This window comes from Lonchura striata, chromosome 6 (assembly GCF_046129695.1).
Source record: "Lonchura striata isolate bLonStr1 chromosome 6, bLonStr1.mat, whole genome shotgun sequence".
In the NCBI taxonomy this organism is placed as follows: domain Eukaryota; kingdom Metazoa; phylum Chordata; class Aves; order Passeriformes; family Estrildidae; genus Lonchura; species Lonchura striata.
In genome coordinates, this window is record NC_134608.1 from 43478434 (window position 1) to 43499715 (window position 21282).

The window sequence follows — 21282 nt, forward strand, 5'->3', positions numbered from 1 at the left end:
ACATCAGAGGGTAAGATTCTCCCACTGGGCATGTTGTCCAGGGAGACACTTGGGTGTCCTCATGGTCCTTAGTCACTGCTCTTTCACTAAATCATCTCTATTCTCTATTTGGTCATGGCTAAAGACTAGGGATTAACCCTATAAAAGCTGGGGAGAAGAGACAGTAATTACTATCTTCCATCACTAATGCTTTCTTGGTAAGTCATATATGACACCCTGGACTTTTTAGGACCTTCAAATTATTACAGTGCCCAGAACAGCTTACAGCAGTAGTTGGATGTGAAGGCTGGGAACGATGGCTGGAATGATGAAAAGATTTAGTGCTCTTACCAAGAAGGATTCAGATCCTGAAGTTGTGTTCTGCCTATTGCATGGCTATGGCAACTTGAAGTTAGCAAATCTGATTTCAGTTCTGATTCTCTGCTGCTGTAAAACTTCATTACAAGTTTCTTAGCATTCAGTAGTTTCTACCCACTTTTGAATCTGAAAACTGCTGCTAAAAGGACAATTAGTATTGAACATCATTCCATGTAATTTATTTTGTATTTTCTTGGCAGAAATACTTGGTTATGCTTTTGCACTTTCCTTGTTTTCACTGGCAATAGGACCACATCATGTTGCTTAAATCAAAAAGTTTAAAGGCTACAATCAAAGTATATTGCTTCTCTTTATCTTGTCTGCCTTCTCCTGCCAGGAGATTATGCTTGGCTGACAAAGTGCATGGCAACAACAGCAACAAAAATCCTGAATTAAATGTGAAAAACATTATGTGTTTTATTCCTCTGCCGGGAGGAACACATGCCAATGAATGTGTGGTACTCCCCTGCTGACAGAATGGGTTAGAGTAAATTAGGTGTCAGTTTTGGAGAAGCACAAACTTGCAGAAAGTCAACATGTGTTTCTTCCTAACACCAATGACAAAGAATGAAATTAGAAAGTTCTTTCATGATTACATTAAATGAGTGTTTCTATACTCTAAATAATTATTGTATTATTTAATGGTAAATAGAAATTATAAAGACCTACAAACTGGTTGTCTTCTAAGTTAGGACACCATGACTGCACTGCTTTCCGTAGCATTATTGCTCTCCACTGCTACAACTGATAGAGACAAGGTTCTAAATGCTTTTTTCTCCCTTTAGGTTCTGTCCAGTCCAAACAGATCTGCAAAATTCTGGTTTAATTCCAGCCTTAGACCTCACTCTTCTCCTTTTACTAAAGATCAACCATATTTTAGTATTCACTGATCCTTTAACTGCTCCTCAGTGTTGAATCCCATCCCTATTTGGCTTCAAATCAGTTGAAAGTTTCTGGGCTTGGACAGCAGCAATATAGCTGTTCACTAGCTGTATATCACACAAAAGTACATTCTTGAAAATAAACTTGTAGGAATTCACGGAATTAAAATCTCAGGAGGTTGCTATAGCTGTGCATGCACAACACTATTCAAACTCTTCTTTTCACAGCCATGATGCTCTTCAAAGGAAGCAGAAGCAAGAAAATAGCCAGACACCTCTCAAACCCAGGATTCAGATTTTAGCACAGCCCTTTACCGGAGAAGGATGAGGTTGCAGCATTTGCTTCTATTTCTGGACCTCAGTCATGTTTGAATCCTAGATTCAAATTTGGCTATCTCTAAATGCCCACATAATGTTTTATTTCTCTGCTTGTATGACACAGGTATTCACATATACAAGTGAGCAGTCATATCAACATACCCAAGCACTTGCACAACGTCAAGTATTCCCAGAAATTACAAACCAGCTTGTCCATCCTTTCTGTCAGGCTTACCCACACTAGTTTCTTGTTTACAGACTGAAGAGAACTATGCATGAATTAGCATCTAATGCCAATAATGAGGAAAAATAGGGATAAATGTTTCAAAAAAAGCAATGTGTGACCTGAAATTGCTAGTATCTTTGATAGCTTGATTCTATTTTTAAGGTACAGAACTATTTCAAACATCTCTTTCTAAACAGGTGAGGATCTGTGCCATCTGTTGGAGAAGGGGTGTGAAATAGCACAACATGGATAGCAGCTCATTTTCCCTCCAAGGAAAAAGAGCTGTGCATTCTGGAAAGGCCATAAGGATATTGCTATGGAAAGAGCAGAGCAAAACACTCTCTGCATTCTTATTCCCTCCAACGAGTGTACGCTTTCCCTTTGTATGTTTCAGGGCTTCATTAAATTACTTCCAAAAACCAGGGTGCTCAGCTGAAAAATAGCACTGAAAGGAAATGGACATACTGAAATACAAGCTCATTTCAGGCAACCTCAGTTGCTCTCATAGAATTGCCCTTGTAAAATATTTCTGTTGAAAGCCTACGTTCATGGTAAGATTACAAGAAAAAAAATGTGTATTTGATTAGGACTGGGGATTGCGTGATAGGCTGCATCCTGCCATTTTTTAAGGGCAAGTAACTGGAATTGGCTCGGTGCAGGAAAAGCATCCTGGGGGAGTGGGAGTGGTGCGGAGGGTCAGGCAGGCTTTGCTCAGCTGTGCAATCCCTGCAACCCTTATCGTGTCAGGGGTTTTCCTCATGGCTGCTGGCTTTCTGTGCCACCTCCTCGGTGCAGAGGGAAGGAGCTGTGGCAGCAATGTTTGTTCCCTGTGAAACGGGACATCAGGTTGGTCAGACTTGGATGAAAAGACAGCACTGAGCTTGGCGGGCAGAGCTCCAGCTGGGAGAAACAGGAGCGAAGGTGTGTGGCAGCGTCTGGCCATGACACGAGCGTTCCGTGCCCCAGCACCTGAGTGCGGGTGCACAACAGGACAGGACTTTCCTGCCCTGCGCTGCGAAAGTGCCCTGGGCGACCCCCGGGCCCGGGCGGGGCGGGGCGGCGGCGGGCGGCGCAGGTAGGGGCGCGGGGCGGGCCCGGACGAGGCGCGGGAGAGGCCGCGGCCACGAGCGGGACGGCGGCCGCTCCCCGGGGCCGGGCCGGGCCGGGCCGGGCCTGCGGGGCCGCCGGCGGCAGGTGGGGCGCGGGCGCCGCGCCGCGCGCACCTGCCGGCAGGGGGCAGCGCCGCGCCGCGCGTCCCCGCGGGCCGGGCCCCGCTCCCGCGGCCCCTCGGTCCCGCCGGCCAGCCCCGGCCGTCCCGGGGCGACAGCGCGGCGGGGCAGGGCCGGCCGGGCCGGGCCTCCCGGCAGGCGGCTGCCGCCTCGGCGCGGCGGGGCAGGTGCCGCGGCCGCGGGGCGCAGCCCCTCGGCCGGGCTGTGGGACCCGCTCGGCGGGACACGTGCGGTGTGCGGCGGCAGCCGGACACCCCGAGCGGAGCCGTGTGTGTGTGTCAGTGTGTGTGTGTCAGTGTGTGGGGATCGCGCCTTCCCGCGGCTCCCGGCCGGCTCGCCGCAGTCCCGAGCCTGCCCCGGGAGGCGGTGGCGGTGGCGGCCGCGGCGAGCGGGGCAGGTCGCGGTCGGCGGCGCCCGGCCCTCCCCCTGCGAGGGGCTCGCCGCCCCCCCCGCTGCTGCCAAGGAGCTGGTGGGGGGGATTTATAGGAGTAACAACGGCTCGTGATGTCAGCCCGTGCCTAAAATAGAGAGGGATTGACTGCAAATCCACGGCTCGAGGGCTAAACCTCCCAATCCAGCCTCAGCCAGCGCCGCGCCGATGTGAAGTCGCCCCCCAGCTCTCGCACACAGCCGCGCAGACACGCACACGCTCCCCGCGGCGAGGGGAGGGCGCGGGGATCGCACCCAGGTGCCAGCGCCTCCTCGCCCCGCCGGCCACTGCTGCGCCGGCCCCGGGCACCGAGAGCCGGCTCTGGGACGGCGGGGTGGGGGAGAGCCGAGGAGCGGAGCTGCCGGATCCGAGCCCTGCCGAGCCCCCAGGATTACAAGGAATTGCGTGCTCCTTCCCAGACGTGAACGAGGGTTATACCAAAGAACCAACCTCCTTCGCGCCCTGCTGTCCAAATTAATCCCTTGGACCCTTGAGAAGACAGGGGTTTTTTCGGAGCCATGGCATCGACAGAAGGGTGAGGGGGACCATCTCTTGGGTGGGAGGAACGGGAGGATGGGGGAGATGCCCGGCATTGTTCTTTTGGTAACAGTTTCCTGTCATCTGCTTCATTGTTAATCCTTGCCCCTCGCCATTCCCTAACAGAATAATTAGGGAGCGAAAGGAAACGAGAAGCAGACGATCCACATATAGAAGAGAGCGAGGGAAAAAATTTCAAATATGAGCCACTGAAAAGGTCTTGGGTTTCCTTTCCATCACTTCTTTATTTAACCCCTGGAGGGCAGATCAAGCTTAAACCACCTGCCTAAAAGAAGAGTACAAGTGAATGATTCATGCAAAAGGGAGGAGGAAGCTTTTTCCTAAATATAATGGTAGTGTTAATAATAATAATAATGATTATTATTATTAATTTCAAAAATAATCGAAAACCTGTCCCCCCAGCCATCCCTTCAAAAGGCAACAAACAAATCCAACTTCTTGAGGAGTTGTGCAATTTTGCAGTTCTGTGCCAAATGCGTTAAAGTTCTAGCAAGAAAAATGCTGGGAAGGGCAAAGGGTTCTACAAGAGGCTTTAGAGAAAAGCAAACACAGTTCAGCTCTGCTAGTGTCCCCTGGAAGGAAACTGTTGTCTCTACCCATGCCAGGATTGCAGGAGTCGCTCATTTCATTGCTCTCTGATGAGACAGGGGGCTTGTTCAGTTTACAGACTTGCTGGTTGTAGGAAAGAAAAGATTTCATTGATCTCTGCTTGCCCTCTTATAACACTATTAGACTGTGTTTAGTGTGAGCCTCCCCTTTATCCCTGGATGTTGTCATGTTGTATCAGCATGATCTGCTCAAGATAGGACTCTCTAAGGACAGAGTGCAAAAGGAAGCTCTGTTTATATTGCCTTTGTGTCTCTCAGGCTAAAAGACTTGCTGAGCTGATTTAAATAACCCAACACATGTCTGGGAGGGTGTGCACACAAGTGTCCCATTACCTGGTCAGAAGAAGAAACTGGCTGTCCATGCAGCGGCCTCCTAGCACTTGGCTTGAGGGGAATGGGAGGTTAGAAAGTATTGGTTTGCATTGCTTTGAAAAAAGGACAATCCCCCAGTCTAAAAGAGGGCAAATACGTGACTCACTTTGACTTTTCACAGGACTGTCAGAGAAGTCATTAATTTATCATTTGTTATTGCCTTACCTTTGCAGGGAATTTCTGCACTGAATTTGTACATTTTTGTTTTGGTGGCAGTGCAGCACTTTAATCTGCCCTATGTAGCATTTCCTCTATTTAACTAGATACTGTCAACAAATGATCAGAGCCATGAGGAAGAAACTCAGAGGCGGAAAGACCAGCCTAAGGTTGCAGCTCTTTCCCTTCTGTATCCTTGGACTACCCCAACTATCACACTCTTCTGGATGTTGCAGTCATCTACTACTTGTATTCCCACATGAGGTGGCTGTAGAGGTCTGTGCTTGTTTTGGGCCAGAGGTGGAAAAAATAAGAGGTGGCTGTGTTAGAGAGATCTGTCACCTTTCGATGAAAGGAGATTTTAAATGTGTGTAGAAAGAGAGGTGCTTTTAAAAGAATTTGACTGAAAAGGCAGGCTACAAAAGATCAGAGTGCTGAAACCAGAAAGGCTTCAGTAGATGCATGCTTTTGTTTTTCTTATGGAAAAGAGCTAAATTGTCAGGGTGAGAAAAGAAACAAAAAGTTTAGGTCTTGTTTTCAAACCTTGTAGGAAATTTACCTAGACTAAGGCAAACTGAAATTGTTGTTTGGTATGATTCAGTTAGCGGTCTGTGACAGCTGAAGGAGGTGCGGAAAAAGAAGTTGAGTGGGAAGCATTTCAATTGTCAATCCATGTTTACCAGTAAGAACCTCTTCCAGAACTGAATTCTCATCTTTCTCTTCCCTCAAGTGAAAAGCTGAGCGTAGAGATTAGCTTTCACTTTGGCATAAAGGTCAGCAAACTGAGGCACCAAAAGGATCATCAGGGAAAGTGAATATTGACTGGACCTTGTTCAAGAAATGCTTTCCACCAGCACTGGCACAATGTGAGAATGGTGCAGAAACACTGCTCTGCTTGCAGCAATGGGCACCATCACAGGCGCACGCAGGCACATGGAAAAGGACCTGCTGGAGGTGGGAACAAAGGGATACACTCCGTATTTACATCTAGTCACTCTTGGGATGTTCAGCTAGATATGTTAGTTGAGATCAGAAGTATATAAAAGTTTTATTTTGTGGTGTTAAAACTGCTCCAACTACCATAATTTTTGTAGTGACCTATTGCTCTTCTAATAGGGAAGCTTATGTAAAAGCTTCAAAGTGAGGAAGTCAGGTGTGTGACAGGATGTTTAATGAACAACAAAAGGCGCTGATACATATATAGAGGAAGGTGAATCTGTGCTCCATTGTTAAGAGTTAGTTATCACTTGCAAACAGGATTTGGTAGGAAAGATTTCCTTGTCTGTGCCTTTTCAGCCATTCCTTCCTTTTTATTTTCAATATCTTACTTGGTTAAGGTTATCCATGTATGAAAATTTGCTGCACAAATCTTTCTGTTCCAAGAGGATGGTCAGCAATGGGAAACTTCAATTGGAAGAAAATGAGAAAGGAAATGTTCAAAAACATGGCAAAAACCAGACCCATGTGCTCTCCGGGTCTACCTTATTAGTTCCAGCTAGTGGGGTTTTGGTTTACGCTGTCTGTATATTGAGGGTTTAGTCTTTCTTTCACAAAATCTCCTGGTCAGATCTTATTACTAAGATGGATTTTTGGTACTTAGCTGGTGCTGAAACTGGAAAATATCCCGTTCGAGGAAGGGCTAGCACCAAGTATGGATACAATTCAAGGTTTCTTGTTTTTATGTTCTGTTTGAATGTCCTCTGCTGGCCATGACTGCAGGCAGGATGCTACTGGGAGACCTGGCCTCCTGATCTGTGCTGGCATTGCCTTTCATGAGTGCTTAACATGCTTCAAAAATCCCAGGTCCTGAGTCCATACCCACAGACTATCGTGTCTGGTATAGGGCTCAGTAGGTGGTGGGTTGATCTGTGGAGATTTACCCAAGCAGAGCATTTAAACATTTCCTTTGCTTTTACAGGGTCTTGATAGGACCTAAAGGTTACGTTAGATTGACTCAGATTGGTTGATACCCATGCTTGCCTTCAGACCTCTGAGCAAAGTCCGTGCTTCACGTGGTTTTATTATGGCTCTTATCTCTCTCTAGTCTTACTGGAGGGAAAGAATAAAGTACCTTGCTATTGTTTTGCTGGTTTTTTATTTGTCAAAACCAAACCTTTCAGAGTGCTGATTTAGGTACTCTAAAAATCTAGAGATGTGTTTGTATTTTGTATGCCTCTAAAGAGTGGGAGTTGCAGGTGTGAAGCTTGGATTAGGGTCTGCTCCTTCAGGAGTATAGCCACTAGGAGACACTATCACTGCATCTGTAGAAGCAGCTTTAACAGAGGCAGAGCAGGTGTGTGAGCCCAGAACTCAGCCCTCTGTGCAGGTCAACCTCAGGGCAGCCCCGTGCCTTTGGCTGGGCAGCCCTCCCCCAGTCCATGGGCATGGTTAGGGAGTCAGTGTGGGACAGTGGCCATTCCTAGTGGCACTTGGAGTGTGATCACTGTATTTTGTAGAGGTTGATAAGACTGATGTGGGTTCTTCCACTTCCATTGGTCTCAGTTCTGGAGAGTGGTCCCAGGCAAGGTTTATGAGAAGCACAGAGATGTTACTTGTTCAGATTTGTGGTGCACAGTTAACAGGCATGTCTCTCTGTGTGTGTGTGTGTGTGTGTGTATGCACCCTACTAACAAAATCAATCAGTGAAGTGGAAGAGTATGAAATGTTACTATGTTTGAATAGACAGAAGTCTGGGTAATTGCGTGGTGTTGTGGTTTGATTAATGAAATAGTGCTTCTCAGTTCTATGTACACAATATAAATGGTGTTTGTGTGATATGAAATGGCACAAATGCAGTGCTCCCATTCTGTTCACACTAGCAGATAAACTGCATGGGAGGTGCAGAGATTCCCACCTTGGTATTTGACTTTATCAGTATCTTACTTAGAAGGAAACAAACAAACAAAAAAATCTCATCTGAGGTCCATTCCTCCTCTCCAAACTTGGTTGTTTCTACATTAGTCTATAGCTATTCCTATCTTCATTGCAAGTTGCACTGTCTATGAAACTGCAGTTTCACTGTCAGGAGTACTGTTTGTCTGTACTGTTTGTCTGTGCTACCAGATCATCAAACAATAAAAGTTTGGTGCAGACCAGAGAGCATGTGATTTGATTTCTCCAAAATTAGCCACAGCTGTGGAACCCACATAGGTTTTTTACTGGCTGTAGACATATGGTTATTAGTCAACATAAGTTATCACAGGAGGCACAAATAATAAATACCTTGCTGGCATAAAGCTCTGTGAATACAAGTTAACCTGCCAAAGTTTTTTTAACAAATTTGAACATGAAGAATTCATTTACTACACAGGATTATTTTTTTAGTCATGCAGCTGAGATGGTTTTGGATCTTGGAACAGGAGTCATAAGCATTTTGCTGCATTGTCAAGACAAAGCCTGAAAGGAAGATTGCCAGCTTGTATTATGCACCTAGCCTGGAGACAACACGACACACCTAGGTGAGTCAGGAAAACTAACTTGGCATTTCATGTAGGGCTCAGACACCTGCATAGGAGAGTGATTTTTCAGGATCTGCCACAATATATACAACAAGCACACCCACACATTTCTTGTCATCTGAGCTCTTATTCTGTAATTTGCTCACAAAATCCCTCTACACAGAAACTTGAGGAATTTTTCTGGCACAAATGTTTACATAGTTCAGAGGATGAAATCTTCCAAATACTCTCACTGTTATTTTTATGCAGTATTTGAGGAGCACCAGCATAGGATGGAGATGTTTTACCCTATGCTCTTTCTTAGACATTTTGTGGGACAGATGGAGTGAATGTAGCTTGGTAATTAGTCATATCACCTGTGGCTCTGACCTCATTTCACTGTTGTCAATTGCAAATCTCTCATCAATTTCAGTAAAAGACAGGCTTTGCAGAAGATAACTCGTGATCCTTAAATGACACAATAGTTCTCATGGCCCCAGCCTTCAGTCTGGCCTTGAGATACCCTTTCAAAAAGAAGTTGTCACCTAGACATCACCTCAATTTTTATATATATTCAGATCATTTTATAGACTCACAGGGATTAATATGTTTCCTGTAAAATCTAAAGGTGTTTATTTATTTTGAACTTTTTGGAAATAGCAGGTTATATTATTGGATTAGATAGCTAAAGCCTGAAGAGATAGTGTGGTTCCTTAAAAAAATGACTGAAGTTTTCAAAAGCTTTATCTTACCAAAGGTTTCTGTGAGATAAATGTATATGCACAGCCTTCTCTGTGAACATATGTGTAGATGTTTGTATACAATGCACTAAGAATCAGCATACAAAGCAGTACTGTATTACTGTACTGGCAAATCATTGCATTTAATTTTCTCTTCTTCATTTTCCTGTTTCCCCTTGATCTACATGCTGCCCCAATGAAGACTGCTAAAAACTTTAAATTTATGAGCAGTGTTTAAAGGGTCACAGTTTTTCAGTTTAAAAAGAGTAACATTAAAACTCTGTCCTCTTTCAGAGGCAGTGTGGTTGGCACACGAGTTCCTTCATGGTGTAGGTGACACTGGGAATGCTGGGACTCTGTGCACATGGATCCCACACCAACAGGAGCCTGCAGTGTTGGGCTGTCTCTGTAAAGAGTTGTCTCTGTACCAAAGCAGCCTGTGCGTGTAGGGGCGTGGGGTGAAGGTGTAGTGCTGACAAGTGGCCCTACACATTCAGTACCTTCTTGTGTAATACCTGTCCATTTTCTGTGCGATATAATTCTCTTCTCCTGCAGAATGTGTTACAATTTATTGCTATTTGGAACAATGAATTGTATGATTTCTTGAAAACACTGGCTGGATCTGTCAAATCCATCATCTCTGTAATCATCCATCCACTAATGAAACTGCTCTTTTGCCAACTCAGTACAATGTTTCACATTGTTTTAGCCTCCAGCTTGTTACTTTAAAATGTTATTACCAGAGGCATACAAGCAATGAAGTGTGCTTTTATTATACTTAATCCTACTTCTGTATTAATTTTAGGGCTCTCAGTGTGCTTGAAGTTTTAAGACAATTAACTACAATACATTTCAGTCCTTAGGAAAGAAAACAGACTAAGTTCAAAGCTCATAGTATTTTCTAACTTTTATCTTCAACATCTTTGATTGTACATAAGCAATTCCAAATTTGGGATTCTTACAAGGAAGAACTAAAAAAGGACCAAAGCATAAAAGAATTAAGGAATACACCTGCTAATTACAGGCAACTTTAGGAGAGCAGTGTTGAATTCAAGAAAATGCAGTATTTCAGGTTCACTGCTATGTCTGAGAAATCAAATTCATTGAAGGATTTTAAAGAAAAGAAGATAGAATGAGATTTTAAAAATTAAAATAAATTAGATTTTACTTTTCTAAAATAAATTCTTAGTTTCATCTTCAGTTAAGAACACTAAAATGGTGGAGCCTCTTGTATAAAGGAAAAGATTTCACTGTGTGTTAAGGAAATGTTTTGAGTAGACTAAGACAACATTTGGGGGTTTTTTTTGTGTTTTTCAAGGTGACAACAATCTCCTCTTAGAGAGTTGTAGAGAGCAATAAAGATCCCACTCAACTTCCTTTTCTGCAGGCTGCATGAAAAGGCATATATGATTCGGTCTTCAGCTGGTTCAGTGGTGTTGCTTCCAAAATTTCCAGGAAGTTTTGAGTCTTTTTTTTTTTCCTGTCAATCTCACACCCTGCAAGTATGTTTTGCAGTGTTTATTTTCACAACTGCAGTTTTGCAGCATTGGTTTTTAGTTCTGGTAACCATATTGAGGCATAGAGGCTGCCTGCCTGAATGTTCAGTGAGCAGAATGGTAATGCCACTCCCAAAGTCAAGGTCCTTGAGCCCCAATTATGGATTGAACTTTTTCTTATTCTCTGATAGCTCACTATCAACTGCATCCCTAATTAGAGGACAGCACCTCTGAAGTAGGTATTTTGGGGCAAGCTTAAATTTAGTTCATCATGTCTTTGGTGTATTGAGAGTAATCACAGATGTATCTAAGTGTAAAATCTGTGTGAGTTAGAAAATGGTCAGTCTGGTACTAGAACACTTACAAAGTTTAAAAGTAAAATCTGCATTCAAATACTTGTCAAAAGTGTAAATGCATTAATTTATCCCAAGGAAAACAGGTAAATGGGTCTAAGGTTACATCACCTGCTAGTTCACATCTCTGTGCGGTTCAAGTTAGTCTCACTTAGCCCTACTACCCAATTTGTGCTTCACATCTGGGAATGACTGCACTTCTGATTGACAGGTGGTCTCCTCAAGCCATACCATGTGGTTTCCAGATGGTGGACTTCATCTCCCTTGAGGCAGGAACCCCTGATGTTTACCTTTCCAACTGTTCCTTGTACTTTCTGTACTGTCATTTTCTCAGCAGCTGAATGACGTTTGGATCTTGGGGATTTGCTCTCTCGCAGGGACAATGACAGATCCCTGCTAAACAAGTCACATGCACTGCTAAGCTTCTGACACTGCACATCATTCACAAAGGCTGTCTGAAAGGTGTAGGGAACAAACCTGTTTGTTCTTACTCCTTTGGACAAGTGTGTGTGATGCAGCACCCTCTTACAGGGGTTGACAAACACTTCTGGTACATGTTTCCGATCTGGGGGAGCAACGTGACAGGGACCAGTTTAGATCCTGAAGGTGGTGTAACTGTATTAGTCTGGTATTGTATCCAAGCTAATGACAGCCTCTTAGTCCAGCTAATTATCTTGAGTGCAGGAGAGCACTAGTATGGATCTGCCAGGCTAGCACACAGGCAGACACAGGTACCCTTTGTATCCCAGGTTCAGCCCATATGGAGTCTCAAAGCCTGTTTCTCAAGGCAAGGAAAAAAAATATCAGCATTATTTATGAGTACAAAAATTAGGGCTAGCATTTGTAGGTTTTACAAACCACCAACTGCCTGGGATGGCTTCGTTAATTGAGAAAGTGACAGCACATACGCAATGTGTAGCTGGGGATAAGAGAGTGGACTAGAGGCTCTTTAGAGATCCCTTCCAACTTTAACTGTTCTGAGATTCTGTGCATGACAAATACATGGTATACAGCCATCTCCCAGTGGTATCTTCATACCCTAAATCTTGGCTCTGGCTGTGATGCCATGTACTGCTGGCACACCGTCCTGCAATATACTCATCCACGTACTGATTGTTCATGAGATTGGATTCAGGCTATCTATTCATGAATAATAATCCAACCCAACAGAGACAGCCAGACCTGCTAAGTCCACACTGTGCTGGTTACTATGTGAAGAGCCTTAGGTATGCTTCTAGAGAACATTCCTGGTGTAGCTAAATCCAAACGTAATTCAGCTTCTTAACATGAACCTGAGCACAGAAGGTGGGCATCTTCAGGAAGTTCACTTCAGAAGCTCATTTTGGTCTAAATTGCTAATATAAGTTTACCCTCAGTTGGTCACTGATACACCTCAGGTAAGTGTTCCCTGGTGGGCAGGTGCTCCTGGCAGGCTCTCATCATCTCCTGGCTGCTGATGTGCATGCTAGCAGCACGGCTCCTTCTGCAGCCGTGCCCTTCAGTCTGTGTAGACTTGCCTGTGTAAGTTACTAATGACCAGCACTTGGCTGCTCGCTGTGAGCAGCACAGACTGCTGAAGGGCAAGGCATGGCTGGAGGTAAACCATGGTCTCCACTCACCCAGAATGTGGAGGCTTCTGTTGCAAATTCCTGCCAAGTGTGCAGAGGGTTCTGGGCCGCTTACAATGGCAGAGGCAGCATCTCAAGTATATATGGTTTAGTACACTTCCTTTGAGGCAGAAAGCTCTCTCATTAATTAAGCATCTGGTCCTGATCTGTGTAAGACCTACTTTTGCTGTGGTAACTGAGAAAATATTTGTCCTGAAAAGAGCACGTGTATATAAACACATGTCATCCACATACATGCATGCATTTGGGAATTAATTAACACCTGGTTGCTATTTATATCACAGAATTTAGGTCAGGTAGTGGAAAACAGATCAGAATTGCTCACCCAACATTTTAGGAGGACTTAGAATAGGCAGTGTCCCATGTGGAAATTGTGTAGGAAATACTATTCCTATTGACATAAAAACTGCCAGAGGAACCTTCACAGCTATGTAGGGAAAAAACATACTAAACCTGTCTCACTGCAATATCAAAGCACTTTGGTAGAAAGCCTTCTGCTGCTTCCAGGATTAGCTGTTTCTGTTCTTCTTGCTTTTGCTCCTGTCCCATTTGCAGGCATCTATTCCCTGGTAGTCTGCTGAAGGGGGTTCCCAGTAACCCTTTCCAAGGGGAGCCTGGTGGGGATCTTCTGAAAGATACACTAATGGGCTCAACACTTAGGGCAGAAGGGCCTCACAGTAGTCACTGTTTCTTCAAGTGAGTTGCTGGAGTGCCTTGAGGAGGACATTCCTGTCACCTTTTCTGGTAACGGGTTTGTGTCACACGGTGGCACCCTTGCAAACCAAATAAAGCTTGAACTCCCACTGCAGCCTGTCTCAGAGAGGTCTAGGGGGGTCTTCATTCTTGCTCAATAACTGAGACTTCAGTGTCTTTTTGAATGTTGATCCCCTAATTGTGTCTGGCTTGAAATCAGTGAATAGGTGGAAAGACTTACTGGGCAGCAAGAAATGATGAAACCCACAGGGACAGTGTAATTGTGTAAGCCTCATTTTTTTTTTTTTTTTGACAGCCTGGCAGTAGACACAAGATCATGGTGCAAAGGGGAAAATCCCGATACGTTGGTTGGTATTTATGGTGATTAATTTTGCCAGGACACTTCTTTTTTTCCTTAATAGTATTTAATAATGATGGTGTTACTGTCAGTTGAAGTTAAGGATTTAGTGAAACATAAACCAAGAACATATGCAGCTAAATTCACACTGAAGGAATCCCGTTCTGGCCACCTGGATTCTGAACAGCTTCCTGGCTTAGATGGAGGTATTGTGTTACCAACTGCTCTTAAATACTTACACCATTTTGCCTTTCCACAGAGGAGGTACATTGTTGAATTTAGGTGTTTCAGTTTTGCAGTTGTGCATGTTTTGGAATCCTCTGCATCTTAGGAGATCAATCCACTTGAGCCTTTTGTCACTGTGCTGATAGTGTCCAAAAGCCTGGGCTGGGTCAGAGTCCAGCTGTGGGGTAAATGTTATGTACGTTTACAGTGGAAAGACAGGTAATTGTCTGTTCTGGACAATTACACTGCCTTACAGAGCTCCAGCAAGTTGCTGCAGCAAAGGTGTGGCAGTGTGTATCGCCAGACCCTCTTTGTGTGATGTATTTTTGTAGCTAAAAAAAGACAGCCTTGGTTGTTACGGCCCTTTGATGTAGCAGTCGTGGTGATGGAAAGGAGTAAGGGGGAGTCCAAACCAACTCAATTTGTAGGCATTATTTATTCACTAACCTACAGATAAATTTTTCTAATTCAAAATATCAGTGATTAGTTAATCTATGTATGTATTATTATGTATTGCCCAAGCCAGGAGAAGAGAATGCATTTTTATGTCTTGAGGGAGTAGTAAAGATGTAGTCTTAGAAAAGCTCAAATGTCTGTCTTTATTTCTATCAAATTTAAACTTGCTCCCAAAATACCCTGTGAAGCCAGCTTATGTATCCCCTAACAATAAAACCACAAAAATCAATAATACTTAATTTATGAAGTTCTCCCACGTGTCTGGATCCCTCAGTCTGGGTTTGCCCTTTGTTTTGATAGGTACAAATGATTTTCTGCTGTATGTCATGCTATTTGATCTGCATATAAAACTTGTTCCTTGCTTAGACTTCCTTGACAAATTGATGGAACGACAGTGTAGGATTGATACAAGAACTTGAAAAAGTGTTAAGCGACAGTTTAATTTCACTGGGTGGTAACAGTTCATAATACTTAAATTCAGGCTCTGCATTGAAGGTACAAAATCACTGTGATGACTGAATCAGTGTAAGAGCTGCCGTATCTCTCCTCCTCGTGCACATACAGGAGGATTTAAGCAGTCAGGACATGTCTGAGATTGCTAGGCTGCTTCTGGCAGCCACAGCCTGCTGAGTGCTGGAGATGGTGAGAAGAAAAAGCTAGAGCTCTTGCATCAAAGCCACTGGCTGTACTTCTGCAAGGGAGCACTAAGCACCATCACTTGGAAGCTGGTCAGTGCTGATGGAAGGATCCTGGCAGAACGGGGCATGGGTTGGACAGGCATGTCAAACATCAAACTGAAGCTGCAGAAACAGCACTTTGGTTCCTGGAGGTCACACATGGCTGCAAGACTGAGAACTGAAAAGAGTGGCACAAATTAATTACCATCTTTTACCTGTGTGTTAATGCCTCATAATTGCCCTGGGTTACTCACTGACCATACACTGTTCTGTAAGTGTTTTCATAATTTTGGACACCATGAGGATATCACAATAACGTATACTGTTTCTTCATTATTTCCAAGGAGGAGAAAAAGGAAAGAGGAGGATTTTAACTTCTAGCCAGTTACCCTCTACTTACACTCTCTGCCATGAAGAAAGATGATAGTTTGGTCAACCTCCCTTCTCATCCATGATATATCAAGAGTGGCTACATAGAGGTGTTATTTCTCCAGTTTGTTTATTAGTTATGCTGTGATACTAGTGTGTCTAGGATGTGCCTCTTTGTGGCTAAAATGACATGTACAGGAAGAACAACATCTCCTAATTTAAATTCCTACATTAACAAAGTAATCAGAGGTAGCTTGGGAGAAGTAATGTACTCTTGTCTTTATAGATGGAGAGTTAAGGTGTAAAGTTGCTCCTTGTCACACCAGAATCTGCAGCTGTAGATAGGAAAATTGTTTTGTCACCATGGCCAGTCAGGCAAAGCAAAATGTTTCCCATATTTTTCTCACAGGTGATGTAGGTTATGCCTTTGCTCTGCTTGACTAGAGCAGATGGAGACCAGATGAGGGGCTAAACTTACTTCTTTGTGTGGACCTGCAGTGGTTCCCTTCCTCTTCTGAAAATACCATGTTGTCTTCACATTTGTTAAATTGTTTGGGAAAGCTTAGATTCTCCTTTTGCTTTCTCTCAGTTTATTTTTTTTTTTCCCCAAGGTGAAGCTTAAATTATCTGTAAACCTGACAATCATGATTCACTTTTAGAGGCAGATAGCCTTTCTCAGAACTGCCGTTTATAAGCACTGTTGTGAACTGATGGGTTAATTAACAGTGGCTGATTTGTAAATCTAGGCTTTTAGACATGAAGAGCACATACCTGAAAGATAGACAGGACATTTACCAGTGATGGGAAATAAACTAGTGCCAAATGTACATCAAAAGCTGGAATGGAAAGATATCTATTGACAGGTGATCAGGTTATTGCATTTTGCTAATCTTCTATCACTGTTTTGTGGACTATTACAAAAGAGTGCTCAGGAAGAGGAAAGAAACCTATCTGAAGCTGGTTGTTTGTTTAACAGTTTCCTGGAATAAGGTGTCATGTTTCAACATATAGTTTCTTCCTAATAACTTACACTTGTGACATACCTTTAGATTCTGTCTAGCAGGACAGAGTAGCAGGAGACAGAAAAGTTATTATATCTGTTGACTAAGAAAGATCACACCCTAGAAAATTTTTTTTGCATGACAAAGAGTAGAAGAACAGAATAATGCATTTTCTTGAAATTGGCCATAAACAAGTATTGTGAATGGTCTTTCTTGATGAAAAAAGATGCATACTAGTCACATACTAAAAGAAACACATTTAAGCATGCAGTCACTGTTACATCCCAAGTGGCAATCTGCCACTAAATTGTCAGGTGTCTCTAGGGCATAACTGACAGACATGGCATAGTTGTAAATTGTCCCATTTGATGTGCTCCAAAATTTACATTGAAGTGAAGAGCACCTAACTGTCATTTGGTTTGTGTGTCTGGGTATTACTGACCTCAAAACACCTTTCTTAGGGTTTTATTGTCAAATTCTGTTCATCATGGTCCAAGTTCAGTGTAAAAGAAGTATTTGGGCACTGTGGAAGCAATCTTCACAGTCCCATCCCAGTAAAAATTAGAATATTCTAGCAGGTGTTTTAATTTTCAAAACTTCGAGATTGTTCATAATGGCTAATGAGTGTACTAGACATCCTTATCTTGTATTTCCTCCTCAGCATTTCCTTTGTTCAGAGTTTGGAGAAGGTGGTAGAGGAGTAACTAAGCTGTATCTTTATCTTTCTCTCTACTCAAATGAGTATCCTTCTGTTCAATAATTACACTTGTATTTCCTCTTGAAATACTCAGATTGTGTATGTGGAACAGAAAAGACTCCAGATTTTAGCCTTAAATCCAGTACTCTCATAAAATCACTCATTCACATACAAAGTGGAAGTTTTGTACACCTTGTTTAGTGCCTGTATGGACAGAGCTTCTTCTGAAGACCCCCTCTGCACTGCACTCCTTGGTGGTTTTTGACTGTTTTTGACATAAACAGACTGTTTCATGTGAGTGTGTGTTCTTAGTGACTGTGAGTGCAAATACCCACACTCACATGCACATCACTGATCACATTTTAGCACCCTTAGACATGAACATTTTTCAGTCTCAATTTTTTGAACTGATCAAGTAGTGACCCCTGACAAAAACCACAGTAGGATTTAACAGTGCTGGCTACCTGCTCTCTTCTGTTTACACTATATGCCTCTTTGTCATATTTTTGTTTAGACTACTGGCAATAGTAGTTTAGAATACTGGCAATCTGAACTAGAATCAGACTTGATAGTTGCTAGAACTAATTCATTATACAAGTGTCAGGTGTTAATTGGAAAGGAAGTGAGGGAAAAATGCATTCTAGGATTTTCACAGTGCTAAACAATTCTTTCTTTAGATGCAAGGTAAGTATTCTGCCTCTTGGTTACTTTTTAGACCTTTACTCTTTGCAACAGCAAATAAAAGTTAATTACAAAGGAATATTAAGGAGGTGGTGCACATTTAATTGCAGCTGTCTTGGCCAGCTTTGCATCATTTATTTGGGTTTGCCGGTACAGATTGCTCTGGATATTTGCCCTTGTTCTGGCAATCATTTCTCATCAGTTGTAATAGTGGAAAATTTCATTTCAGGCCTACTCTTCCTTCAGTGAGACCATTGCCAGTGTGGCTGGCAACAAAAAAACAGTGTTGGTGGAACATGCTGGTCTTTTTGCTCAAGCCCAGACTTTCATAGGATACATGATATGTGTCACATGTAAATTCTAATGGTTTGCTGGAATACCTGTTATCTGAAAGTCTTTCTTTAGAAGTCCTTCACTCTGTCTGGAAATGTATGAGCTTGCCTACTGTGAAGCAAGTTATTTGCTAATGGGCTGTGCATGAGCTACTCTGCAGTAATTCCTCACACAGATACAATTACCTCAAAGCAAGGGGAAGGTAACTGACTATACCTTGAAAGTATAGGAGACACAGCATGCTACCTTTGCCTGAACCACAATGCATTACTAGTGCAGGCAAGCCTTTAGAATTGGAAAGACTTTGCTGCCTCCCTCAAAAAAAATCTCATTTTCTTTCAGTGCACTGTGTTTCAGCAGCTTTGTTTGCCTTGGCTTGGTCCTAAACGGGACTGGCCAGATGAGGCCAGGAGATGGGGTTGAAGAATTGATTTTGACTCTGCTTGTTTTTGACTACCAGCTAGCACAGTAGGCATGAGGCACGCTGCAAGCTTGAGCCTGGCAGCTAATAAAACCACTGGATGTTATGCATTAAATGAATTTGACTCATACTTGTCTTAGAAATACAGTGTCAGAGCCTTTCTTTGCATGCTTCAAGACTTTGCCTTGTTCCCTCTTTGGCACAGTTCCTTTGCACTATGGATGTAAAAGGAGCAGGACACTTACGAAAAGAAAAATAGTGAATGATTGCTTGTGATTCAGTGGAGAAAAAAAAAAAAACACAACCCAAAGAGGTAAGGCTCAGTAACATTTAAGTGATATTTCCCAGTTATCCCTTCACAGAGCATTTTGTTAATTGTAAATGCTGCCATACAGTAATACATAATCACAAGGGCTCAAAGGCCTATATGAGAGGGTGTAATTAATGCTAAAAAAAGATGACTTGAGAAAACCAAAACAAGGCAAATAGATGCTTCCTTAGTGAGGCTGTTAGGAAAGTGCTCACATATGTTAAGTGGACTTTTTCTGTAATAAGATACATTAAATAGGCAAATGAAACTCCATTTAGCAATACACTGATAATACAACTTCTAAGTTGCAGTTGTGGAATGACATTTTTTTTCCTGCCTTATGAAAATACAAGCCTGAAATTAAATTCTGCTAGCAGATGGAGAGCAAAGATTCACTGTATTAAAAAGACAGAGTTCATAATACTCAGATCTGCTTTATAATAGAAAATATGACATAGTTTGAACTTTATATCTGTGATTTTTTTTTGTTTGCTTCCCAAAGCAGAATAGAAAGGTGGTTCATATCACCAAACTCAGCTAATCTCATTTTTTAAGAAGTGGAAAAATACCAGTCTGTGTTCCTTCCTGTTTGCTTAATGCTGCTGCTTTTAGGGTAACATGCTGGTAAAATGCATATTGGAATGTATAGGTGGATGCTTGAGGTACAGAAGGACGTGGGCTTGGTCAGAAATTAATTGAGGGAGCTGAAACTTAGCTATTGCCTCTTCATACAATTAGCCTCAAGATGCAGATCTTTCAGCCCCTTGCTGTGCTGAGACAGCTCTGCCTCTGCTCTGGGCTGGAGGAATGTAGGGCAATTTCAGTCAGGAGAGTTGTGCTGCTTCGTTAGCCCCGTGTCCTGTCTGTGGAATAAGCCTGTGTGCGGTGTTGTGGTGACCATTCTGGTCAGCCTGAGCAGGGGCAGTCTGATTCCGTTTGTCTTAAGCTGTTGAGCCCTGGGAGTCAGGGTTGGGGTGCAGCAGCCCTTCTGCAGCCTGACCCCAGAGCACCTTTTCTGGTGGAGCAGGAAGGACGTGGTTGTGCTGACCTGAGATCTAATCTCCATCAGGTCTTCAGACAAGAACCTGAACGCAAAAGCCAACTTGCCAAACAAAAATTCTGTCTAGACACTTAGGTACCATAGTGCACTTGAAACTTTTAATGTGGATGGTCATATTCTAGTGCAACAAAAGAGATAATGAAATAACTTCTCCTACCTGTTATTCTCTTCTTCCTGTCTTATTCACAGTTTATCAGAAATACGTGCCTGCCGAGCTTCTCTTTACTCTTTGTTTGCCTTTTAGATCTTAGTCATATGTAGTTTCTCTGAGTCTTGTTTCTCTCCTAGCCTTAGATTTTAAATTGAACCATAGTTACCTGATGGCTTTACTTCATGGTAGCATGCTTGTTGTCTCCTCTGGGTCAGTGTGAATTCAGTGCTCATGAAGGATGCTAAATGAGCAAACCAGAAGATTAGATTTGGGTTGGTATTTCTCTGTGGGTAGGAAGGTCTCTGATTCAGTACAGTCTTTTAAGGAGGCCTCCAAAAGTAAAAGCATCTGATTTGTATATGCTTGAAAAATTTCATTTTGCCTCTTGCAGGGAGTGAATCTAGTCCCAACAGACATTTATCCTTTGGCTTCTCCCTGCTGTGTGTGCCACAAGTAATGTTTTTGTGGTTTGTGGGACTGCTTCCTAGGAACTGAAATCACTCCTTTTACATCTATCACAAAACTGCTGTTCGTGGTTGTGTGTTTTGGTCACAGCCGAGTCAGGCTGGACTGAGTCCAAGAATGATCCCAATTCCCCTCAGGCATCCAGTTTCACTCAGTTGCAACACCAACCCCCTCCACTATGTAAAATTAACTCTGCCTCTCCCAAAATAAAAGACATTGTGACATTGTGTGTTGCTCCATCTGTCATAGAGGAGTGGCCCTATTAGAGGAGCAAGGCTGACAACATGTGCACAGCTCATGCAGTAATGAATTATGTGTTGTTATAAATAATAATTGCTTCAAGCTGGTAAAAATGACCTAAACTACAAGACACTCCTTCTAACATCATGGTCAGCACAACAAAGCAAACCATGTACCTGTCACCATTCCTTCTGACTCGCTTTTGTGCTCCAGGGAACTGGAGGAGCTGTGTAAAAATGTGACATAGACTTTTGTGGCCAAAGGACACACTGAAGCTGTTCTGACTCAACATTGGAGGTGGTTGGGTGCGTGCATTTATGTCTATATAAAATAGTCCTTCACCAGGAGAAACAGAT

General features: G+C 43.0%; 1 protein-coding gene across 4 annotated transcripts in view; it reads left to right on the top strand.

The window, feature by feature from the left end:
* The first annotated feature begins 2684 nt into the window (after positions 1-2684).
* SLC1A2 (solute carrier family 1 member 2) overlaps positions 2685-21282 on the top strand; it is an 88306-nt gene continuing 69708 nt past the window's right edge. For 2 of the 4 annotated variants that reach the window (XR_013340184.1, XM_021555180.3), the window contains exon 1: positions 8460-8593. Coding sequence is in view for 2 of the 4 variants with exons in the window: in XM_021555180.3 (XP_021410855.2) it covers positions 8559-8593 (35 nt within the window). In the remaining 2 variants the exon portion in view is untranslated. Of the gene's footprint in view, positions 2704-3511; positions 3977-8459; positions 8594-21282 lie in introns of those variants that run through there. The other 2 variants (XM_077784234.1, XM_021555181.3) reach the window with 2 other exon arrangements.